This window comes from Cyprinodon variegatus, unplaced genomic scaffold, assembly GCF_000732505.1.
Source record: "Cyprinodon variegatus isolate N-32 unplaced genomic scaffold, C_variegatus-1.0 Scaffold769, whole genome shotgun sequence".
NCBI lineage: Eukaryota > Metazoa > Chordata > Actinopteri > Cyprinodontiformes > Cyprinodontidae > Cyprinodon > Cyprinodon variegatus.
The window spans coordinates 66839-78243 of record NW_015151222.1 but is presented as its reverse complement, the minus strand read 5'-3'; the positions used below and the strand labels follow the sequence as shown (position 1 = coordinate 78243).

At 36.4% G+C, this 11405-nt stretch overlaps 1 protein-coding gene across 1 annotated transcript in view; it reads left to right on the top strand.

The window, feature by feature from the left end:
* The window catches only part of LOC107098323 (ecto-NOX disulfide-thiol exchanger 1-like), a 162891-nt gene that overhangs the window by 107687 nt on the left and 43799 nt on the right, over positions 1-11405 (top strand). Inside the window, exon 5 of the mRNA XM_015395949.1 lies at positions 177-416. Within this exon, the coding sequence (XP_015251435.1) occupies positions 177-416 (240 nt within the window). The remainder of the gene's footprint in view (positions 1-176; positions 417-11405) is intronic.

Here is an 11405-nt window from a genome sequence, read left to right as displayed (position 1 = left end):
GGATGGATGGATGGATGGATGGATGGATGGATGGATGGATGGATGGATGGATGGATGGATGGATGGATGGATGGATGGATGGATGGATGGTGTCTTTGCATGCACCTCTGTGGAAGTAGAGATGTAGAGAGTCTGTAAGATGTTTTTTAAGTGAAAAATGCACTCCTCCATTTTTCATTTAGGATATCGGATGCGTATCGGTTCGAGCACAGATAAAAAGGACTCTGGAAGGATCCATGTGGACTTCGCCCAGGCCAGAGACGACCTGTATGAGTGGGAGTGCAAACAGCGCCTATTAGCCAGAGAGGAAAGGCATCGACGAAAGATCCACGAAGACCGCCTGCGTCCGCCGTCGCCTCCTCCCATCGTACATTACTCTGAACATGAGGCGGGGCTGCTAGCCGAGAAGCTAAAAGGTGGGAAACTCTGAGAGAAACTGATCCAGTAAAGACAGGTTTACAGTTTAGGGTGATACCAGCAAAACAAATGCTTGATTGGTGATAAAGGCTAAGGCAGTTAATTTTCTTTTGAATTAATGTAGTAGATGGATGAAGCGAACATCTGCACTGGTTAATCTATTGATATTGATATTCCAGAAGGAACAGAATCTGGTGGTTTTATCATATTTTATCATGGATACAGTGATTTTATCAGACATAATAGTGGATAATTATGCAAAGCTTCTTAAAAATGACACAGAGGTCTATGTGTTTGTGTTGTATAATCTGGGGTTTAGACCACCTGCTAGGTTTAATACCAAATGCAAATGAATCTTTCCGGAAGATGCACAATTATTGATCTTTGTCCTGTTTGTGGCTTCTCTAAGCACACCGTTACAAACAATTGTGTTTGTCTTAAACTGTATTTGCCAACAGAGGAACAGGCTGCAGTATAATCCAGTTAATCTGTTAATCAAGTCATATTGTTGATGCATAAATTCATTTTAATCTAAAGTTTTCAGTAGCTGTACTTAGATGTGTGGTTTAGCTGTGGGCGATTGAAATTGTGACCTCTTTTACCCTCTGTGCTGATTACAGGGTTACCAAACATTTTTCATTTCAAAGGTTCCCCATTTGCCAGACTCTTCAAGTTTTTCTCTGCACTTTATAAAACAAACTTGACGTATGAGTTCACAAACCGCTTAAATAGTTGTCCCATCTGTAGGATCCACAAATCATGGTACAGGCCAGAAAGATTTTCCAACATTCAGAGTGTGGTAAGAGGACCATTTCCTTATGCTTTCTGCATCTGGTTTCAGTTAGAATAGCTCAATTTTAAAATCTGAAGGGCTTGTATTGTAAAAGAAAGGATTTCCATATATCTTTAAAGCCCAATTTTTGAACAAGATTTAACTTTTGTTGTTGCAGTAGAAAATGTAATAGTTTTAGGCAAATCAATTGATAGAATTCTATCTGGGTATCAGCTTTTCTAAGGCAAAATTGCTCAGTATATAAACAGTTTTGAAAAAGAAAAATATCTGTGTAAAATTTAAATATTCAATTAGGAGTTATTTTTTTCGTTATAATTTGATCTGGTGGGGAGTGGCGGCCTAGCGGTTAGGGCATAGAGCTTTGAATCCTGAGGTCTCTGAGTCCGAGCTCCACTCCCACCGACTGCCACTCTGGGTCGCTGAGCAAGACCCTTAACCCCACAACCCCACACTGCTCCCTGGGCGCCCCATAATGGCAGCCCACTGCTCCCCAAGAGGATGGGTTAAACACAGAACTAAATATCTCTAATGTAAGATCAATGAAGTCATTTTTTTTTTTTTTTTTTACAAAAGAAGTTTTATAAAATTTGGTTGTTTTTATTATAGCCAAGGATTGACTATGACTGGTAATGATTAAACAGCATTAATTGATCTATATGTTTCCAAAATTGTCCTTTTTTATATTTTAAAAACATAATCAAAATTATGTATAAGTTCTTCTTATTAAAGTAATTGTTATAGCTCTGCTACAAATAAGTGGTGGCAGTATGATACATAACAATAATCCAGGATGCTGGTGAAGATTCTCAGTTCTCCAGGTCGTAGTCATTCCTAAACAGTTAAAAAAAAAAACAATCCACTGGACTTTTTTTCCAAGTCTGAAGACGTTCCACTTCCCATCCAGGAAACATCGAACCTCACCTGATCAGCCAGACCAACAATTCCCTTTAATGACCCCCCTTTCACAGACATGGACAGGTATTGGTTACAGTATTACAGGCTAACAAACAAGCCAAACTACACTCTTTCCAAAGGGGTGGACCCATACTGTATGTGCGGCTAAATTTGCATGTTTTCTAAGCCAAAATAAGGCTTTGTTTTAGTTCGACTCTATAAAGCCTCAAACTCAACGCTATTTCTGACATTTTGAATTGAAAAAGCTTCCTGGACGGGAAGCGAAATGTTTTCAAACTTGGGAACAAAGTCCAGTGGAATGTTGTTTAACTTTGTTGGACTAATCCAGGATGCAGCAACTTTTTCATTTGCTTTTCTCAGGCTGCGTCATATTTCTTTGCTGATGAAGAGAACAGAAAAAGATGGATAAATACAAATCGACAAATATGAGCAGGATGTCAAGTGGAGTGTTATTCTAGGTTTTCACATAACAACTGCATGAGGAAAAATGTAAAACATTATGTATATAACCATAATGAAAAGACTCCTGTCCTTCTGTCCATGTTTTCCACCTTTCACCTGCTCTCTCTGCAGAGCAGGAGACTGGATGCAGAAGGAACAGCGTGGGAGTGAGATGAATGAGGTGTGGAGTGAGAAGCTTGTGAAGAGTGATGTTTGTGGAGGAGTGTGAAGGTCACTGCTCCTCCTCTGTTATGTATCTTCCGCTGGCCTGTGCTGGAAGCTTATCTTTGCTGGACTGAGAGCGCTGAACCTTTACAGTGAAAAGCTGTTTTCCTCACTGTGTTCTTGGAAAACAGTCCAGATGAAGGAATCACTTAATTCCATTTACTTTATTCCAACTGAAAACCAAGAAACTGCTTATTCTCTCCTCCTTAAACATCTGGAAACCACAGCCCTGTGTACTATACAGTGTTGTTGTTTGATCCTGGAAAGAATAACTTTGATGGCATTGTTTATTATTTAATAAACCTTAATATCATTAATTACTGAGATTCTCCACACTAATGCTGTGTGGCTAAAAGGTTATTATCTCCAGATCCATCCCTATAAATTGATTAATTTCTAAAGGAAAAACAAAACTTCAAGGCACATAAAGACAAAAAAATGGGTGGAGGTTTTATTTTGCTCTTCTATTAGTCATTTTTATATATTTATTTGACGGCGACAGACTGGCAACCTGTCCCAGGTGTACCCAGCCTTTTACCTGTAGACAGCTGGAGATGGGCACCAGCAGCCCTCGCGCCCCCCGCTTGGCATAAGCTTGATGGAAAATGGATGGATGGATATTTATTTGAGTGTTGATCCTTTTTTTATTCTTCCATTGTGAAAGGCTGTTAAAACCCTAACATGTTGACATTTTATTAATGCTGAAATGTAGAGAAAAAATAGTAAATTGTTGTTTCAGTACTAAAGTAAAAATCATTAAGTACAGAGTGGAAATAATCTCATTAAGACACTTCTATGTAAACTTTACTGTGTATTTTACTTTAATGCCTACTAACTAACCAAATGTGTGTGCCCTCAGGCTTATATTTATTTTCTGAACTGTAATGTTAGTGAAGTATTTTCACATGACTGGTCTTTGAGTTGGTCTTGCTTTGGTTTAATGGTTAGACACAGTTTCATTCTTCCTGTAAGAGCCTAAATTCAATTTAAGTTAAGATAAAAGATGAAAGGAAATCATTAATAAGTTACAGTAAAATCCTAAAGTAACAAGTTTATGGCTTCATTACTTAGGAATCTACACTTCCGATGTCAATTCTTTATTATGGACATGCTTTTCCCCTCTATTCATAAGTTTGCCTTATTTTCAACAGATTCTTTGCTGTTATTTCGACTTTTAGACAAAAATCAGGAAAGCATTGTAAATACCTCTCATAATCGTTTTCCTCCAAGTGCACTGAGCGTTTTGCTGCTGTACAGCTTCTGTTTTACTGAGTCAGAATTCAGCATTCAGTCTCTCAGGGCATTATAAGAAGTAAATGTGTCAAGAATGTTGTGTAAGTTACTAAATCCAGCTAATCCACGCTGGATGGTCGTTGGATTCATGTTACACTTTATGCCAACAGTCACTGCCACTGATTTATTACAAACAGAGTTGCTGTTTGAAAAGGCTCAGTAAGATCAGATGAATTTATACTTTATCAACACTTGAATAAACAGTACTTTGCAGTTGTACATTATATGTCATGTTTTTCTATTTCAAGTCTTTAAACTTTGAATTCCAAAATAGATATAAAATAAAATCTAAAAGATGAATTTCTAAATGGTTAAACATACCTTCTGTGTACTAAATTATCTTATGATCATAGGATTTATTTTGGTGTAAGTTTATTTTTTATTTTAGTGAAATTTATGGTGTTTTATAAACCATAAACTTCAGAAAATTTTGCTGGTGTACTGCATCATGCAATGCAAATACATTTCTTCAGTCAGTGGTCAGATTGTTTCTTACTCTTCCTTGTTATACTTAGTTGTAGAACCTGAGAACAGCAATTTCTTTCCCCACAGCGGCTGTGTAGGATTCAGCTAAGAAAAAGTTCACCATCATACAGTAGTAAAATGGTGAATCACTGGGTTCTATGGCATAAAAAAAGTGTTTTCAAAAAAGATTTTTAGTTGTTGTGGTGTGGATTATGTGTTATTTCAAAGAGTAGATAAAGCCCAATTTGACTTTTTTTCACATAAACTGTATAAAGTGGGCCTTCAGTGTGTAAAATTTATGTTTTTGTCCAATGTCTTTAAATTCTGAATTTAACCTTTTAGGACTGACCTCTTTAAGGGGAAGGATCGCTACTATAGGCTAATTTCTATGTTGTTTATAACGATTACAGCTTGGTTGATGTCTGCATCACAGCCTAGGCTCTTGGTTAGCATAGCTCTTAACCCTTTCATACCATCTCCACACTTGATCATGTCCCTCAAAGCGTCTCTTAGAACTTTAACAGAATATTTCAAAACTTGTTCAGGGCAACGGATATGTTTTTGCACTGGGTTTAGTCCCTGTTTAAGTTAAATAAAACGTTATTTTAAAAAGGGATTTATTATTATGAATATGTGATGTTGTTGTGTGTGAATGGGTGTGTGGGTGTGTTTGTGGCTAAATTTCTTTCAGAGTGAGGACCATTTCTCCAATTTAACCATCACAATGAGGACCAGTTGTTGTAAAGTGAGGACATTTTGCTGGTCCTCACAAGCTATTTTGCTAATGTTTAGGTTTAGGGATAAGGTATCAATTGGGTTAGGGTTAGGGTGAGGTATGCATTGGTAATGGTTAGGTTTAGGGTGAGTTTTAGAATAGAAAAGGTTGGAAATGGCTTAAAATCAATGGAAGTCAATGCTAGTCAACAAATGGTCCTCACTACATATAGCAGAACAAACATGGGTGTGTGTTATTATAGGACAATAAAATTCCTAAAATTTAACATTATATTTCAGAGGAAATACATTTGAGCACCAAATGTCATTCAGAACTAGGAAGCTACCATTAATATAGTTACATTTAGATTACATCTTCCATATTTCTGTTTCAGGTTTTTTTTTTCTTTGTTATTTTTTATTTATTATTATTATCTTTATTATTTAGAGAGGCAGCAGGATGTTGCTTTCATTTGTTAATATTTGCTTCTCTGTAATCTGAGCCTCTGTGCAGTTTTTCCTACAGCCCTGTAATACCTAAATAAACAAGCTTGTTCTTCTCTCTGAATAAACCTTTTCAATTCATTCTACCCATCAGACAGCAAGGGAAATACATTTCCATTCTTTCCTCACTCGTCCCTGTTCAGCGGCCTTTCATTGTTGCTCCCTGTAATGTGACTGTAATCTGCTGCTGGGTATGAATGTGCCTTTATCAGAGCTGGGGAAAGTGTCTTCTTACAGGTTGTGTTGCATTGGGTATTGAGCTCATTAAATGCTGTCTAATTCACTCTGTTCTGCGGTCCTCAGCCGCTCTGTGGCATCTTTCAATTATTATTCAAATAGGGGAAGAAAGCTGAAGACAGAAGCCTGCAGAGACTCGACACTTTACAGCTGAGGCTGATTGTAAGTTAAAAAATCAGAAATGCTTTATTCGTGATCAGCTGCTGTGGCTTGATTCACAGAGCCATGGATGATGAGGACCTATAGGGAAAGATTTTAACACTCATTCATTCCACTCTGTTTACTTAGCCTGTCTGAGTGTTGAAGGGCTGATATAACAGCTTTTACATCATTCATTTCAATCCCAGTTTGGTCAATTGTTACATGAAAAAGGATTCTTTAGAGATATTCAACTTTATTAAGCATTTTATTATGAAAAGCTCATATTAAAAGAGGCTGATTTACGGTGTATAGTTACAATCAGTTTTATAAACAAACTTATATACTTAATTATATTAGCATGTTGGAGGAACTCTTTTAGTTCAATCCTAAAATGTTCTTGTTAAAGAAATAATTTTTCAAATTTTTGTGGGTCATTGTTGTTCATTTCTTGTTTATTTTGGAAAATGTTCTTCTTTGGGAGATTTTTTCATGTTGCATAATCAAAGAAAACAGCTGTTCTTGTTTTTCGTGAGTTTTTCTTTTGCTTTATTTAATTTTTTTACAACCAGAAGCAGCTGATTTGCTTTTTAAAAGCTACAAAAATACTTTGGCTATTTCAACAAATCCCAGATTAATTTTTTAACTCAGGAAGTGCTGAGAATCTAGAGGAGGAGCAAGGAGAAGAGGAAATTCAAGCTATTTCTTCCATCAATGATTACTGGCAATTCGGCATATGTTGGGAAAAGCTGAACGTACCCCGAGCTCCAACAAGAACTGAAAAAGAACATTGGAAAAGGTGCATTTTGTGTTTCACAATAAAAAAACATGGAAGATCATTTCCCTGACGCTGGTGTCCTTTAAAACATTTGTGCAGAATGACACCTAAAGAAGCAAAGGGGGGATTACTATTGCTTGTGAATTACATTTTGCATGACATGTGTGAAAAAAACAATTTGACCAATGCTTTTTCAGCTGCACCTACAGTATAGCATAGCATGTATTAAGGTCCCCTTGTATCAAATTGAAAAATAACTGGGAAAATTCACTAAACAACTCTCTGAGAATCACCCCCCACTGGTCTCACTCAGTTATAAACCATTCTGCAGTCTTTGCTGGGACACTTTTTTCTTTTCTTTTTCCTCATATTTTTTTTTAAATCCATTTCCTTTTTTAATAACATCCTGTACAGGTTGACATAAGGCACTGATGCAGCTCTATGACAAATGGGGATAATTATCTAAATTTTTGGGACAGAGAGATGGAAGTAAAAAATGCAGCACAGGCCAGCAGAAATTGGGACATCTGGTAACCCCATGGTGTCAATCAGCAAATATTACTGTGAATTTTCCTCTCTGCATTCCAGACATTTTGCTGATAGCAGTGAGAGTTGATCCATATTATTTTCCCAGAGAGCTCTCTGTTGTTATTTTGACAGCTGTTTATGTTACGCCATCATGTTTAACCATGCTTCACTCTCTGCTATACGTCCAATATTTCCTCAGTTTTTCAGCTGCTGTGCCAGAAAAAACTGGTTTTACACAAATGTCAGATATTGTGATACACATCTGTAAAGCAAGACCAGATCTCGATGAATCAGACCACTGTTTTGTTTTTCTTTGCTCAGAACATCTGCATCTTATTTTAAAGGCAATCTGTTATAAATATAACTATAAAAAGATGGTCACAGGCAGCTGAACAATCTTATCAAAGTTGTTTTGAGGCAAATAACTTGCATGCATTATGTCAGCCTCACGGAGAGGACATTAATATTAATCTAATGATCCACATCAGAACAGTGATAGGCTAACAACACACCTTGGATCACCAGTGACCCAGGAAAAGGAAAAAGAACCTGCAGGAGCAGAGGCAGGGTACAGAATACAGGATACAGAAGTAACCTAAAGTCAGTGTAACAAACAATGTGGAGGGACACAGGAAGATGCTGGAGAGGAAGCACCAGCAGAACAATATGATAGATCAATTAAAAATCAGTAGGGTCCAAATAAAGAAAATGAACAACCAGTAAAGGTCCGGAGACATTTTTAATTAATTAAACAGAATTTAACACTGAAATCAATTGAGGTGTTTATGCATCAGTGTTATACCTTGACTTTAAAAAAAAATATATAAAAAAAGAAAAAAAAAATAAATATATATATATATATATATATATATATAATTTTTCCATTTCAAAATCTAAAGAAAATCTGAAGTGGGTTTTTTTAAGTAGGGAACAACAATTTTTCAGTTTGGTATCATGTTTCACATATTTTATAAAACACCTGTACTGAACTTTTATTTTTATTTTTTATGGCTTAATGAGAGCAGTGGGCTTTACGCTGCCCTGAGAGGCTTTAAACTGCATTTAAATGGAGACAAAGCCATTTTGAAGCACATATCAAGGTGTTCATTTTGAGCCTGGATCCAATTATTTTTTTTCCAATTATATTTTTGATTATGTTCATGGTGGAGAATCCTTCTACACAGCAGTAGGTTGAGCCTACTAAAAATGTGCAGGGTCATCTTTGAGCACGCCATTTCACTTTTCTTTCACCTGTTCACCTCAGTTCTTCCAGCAGTCCACACTTTCTTTCACTTTTTCTCATCATCTTCTCCTTCTTTCCCATCGCCCAGCTTACCACAGGTTTGCCTGCTGTGTCTAAAAGTAGCCGCAGCAGCAACCCAGACTGACAGCAGCTCATTGGCTAATTTGTATCATGTGTAGCCTGGTCCTGGACACTCTGGAGGGCTTTACCGTAGGAACTGGAGAAGTGAAATTAGACACTGCTGTAGGACAACATGCGGTAATTTATAAATGTTTTAAATCAGGTTGGGTTCTGATTAGCCAGCAGGTGGGTACGGATCCAGGCCGCTGCCCTCTAATCCGTGACCTCTGTGATAGATGCTTTGCAAAGGCTGAAGACGATTTCAGTCTATATAAGGTCAAATAGAAGCATTCAGTAGGATTAGTTCCTTTTCTCCTACCCAAAGCCCATTCTATCTTTGACCCATAGCTTTCGTCTCACATCTTTCCATCTAAGCCAGTGTCCTCTACTTCTAAGTGTTTGTTCTTAATCAGATGGTGCTGCTCTGCACCCTTTCTGTCTGTCTGTCTCTAGAGGTAAGGTAAAGAGTTGGATGGTAAGACTGACCTGGAATAAGGTTCCAGGTCCAGATAGTCTCAGCCCAACAATCCTAAACATCTGTTCTGAGCAACTTAGAGGGATTCTGCAACAGCAAGTTTCCTTACTGGTGACAGGGTCCCAATGGATCTCATGCCTTGTTCCAAAGAGAATTTAGTCTCCAGTCTCCGGTGACTATAAACAGGTTGCCCTGACATCTTACATCACAAGTGTCCTATTTAGACTTTTGTTGACTGAGCTGAGACAACGAACAAGCAAGTGCTTTAAAATTAAATTGGACTAAATTGAATTATCGTCATCATCTCAGGTAGTGCATCCTGTTTGTAGCAGAAACACACAGTATTGGACCATCCTGATCTCTTTGGGGGTTTTACATTTTGTTGGTACTTGTATATGTATATAACCTGTTGTGGTGCTGGACCACCTGATGTGTAACCATTTGGCATTAGAGTTGCTACTTGTGTTTGTGCCGTTACTTTGTAAATAATCCATTTTGTTTGACTGTTCATCACACAAGTCTTGGAATTTTGTAGAAGTTTTTATTTTTTCTTTGACTCTAACCCTGTGTTTTGTTTATCCTGTTTTTAACTCTAATAATTTGCTCTCAGGTACCAGGGTAGCTGAAGATAGTAAAAATGTGACCATACGGGCCTGGTTTTTAGGGTCAAATGCAAAGTTTTAGGTTTTTTTTCTGTTTTGTTTTGTAGGATTTTTGGTTCATTGTCCTTTTGTGAGGTCATTGTCTTTATGCGTGGGGATGTTAGAAAATTTATTTTTCCTTTACAATCAATAGAATACTTTTAAAATCAGTTATCTTATCTTAACTCTTAATGCTTCATGGTTGGAGCAGAAAAACACCCATCTCAGATTATTTAAATGGAACAACAGTGCTTTAAAATTCTTTAGACGTTTTTGATGGGATGTATTGATTTCTGCTGGTGTGGTAGCTGCTTTGTGATTTTAATGATAATAATAAACATTACAATTCAGAATTTTAAGTGCATACATTGATCACATTGCAGCATGTATTTTGGTTTTAACATTGGTTGGTTCCCATTTCAGTATTTTTACATCAGCGAATACAAATTGAAAAGTCCACCTTAAATGACCAAGATGAGAGCTTTCCTAAAAGATATCTAAATGCTTCTTTTACCAACTCTGTTCTTCTTCTACTTCAGAGAAACCCAGTCTGCACTCCGTCATCTCTGTGACCGAGGGGCTGCTGTTAAGGACTGTTATAGCTCCGCTTGGAAATTATGATTCATGTTTAACCAGTGACATTTTTCCTCAGTGGAAACAGTCTCTAACTGCTGGTTCACAGCTTAAATCTTTAGCAATACTTTGGGAAAAATGTATAAGGTTCACATTCGCTTTGGAAATATATAGTCTTCATATTTACTGCAATTCTCCTGATTATAATTTTAACACCATAATATAAAATCTGACTGACATTTATTAATTCTAAATTAAATGAAGCAGTTTTATTCAATGGGTTTATGTGATGAAGTGTTTTTTGTAGGATATGCACATTAATATTTTAAACTTCTGAAGTTTTAACACCAAATCATAGATCTTAATTGATCTAAGCCTTCATGAGCTTTATACTGTAAATGTTACTTAGGTTTTTACATACATATATTTCCTTCATTCATGTTTAAATTCATTTTAGGTAAATGTTAAACTTGGAAACTCTGCAATCTAATCCGTAAACATTTTGCATGAGTAAAAGGGTTTAGAGTGCTACTGCATTAGTAGATATCAAACAAATGCACTGGAAAAACAATCTAAAAATAAGTTAAATTTTCTTAAATTAAGTGTACTACCCTTAATTTGAGTAGGTAAATGAGATAATTTGCCAATACAATGAGTATTTTTGCTCTTACAATAAGATAATTAGATAATATGCACCTAAAATAGGACAATGCAATTGTGTTTTCTTATTTTAAATCTAAATTGTCTTATGGCAAAATGTCTTTTATCTCCTCAATTTAAGAACAAATGCACTTATTTTAAGAAAAAATGACTTATCTAGATTTAGATTTTTTTACAGTGTGAAAGAAACGCGAGTAAAATTGGAGGGTAGTTCCCATTTTGGTTGAAACTTTAGAGGAAACAAT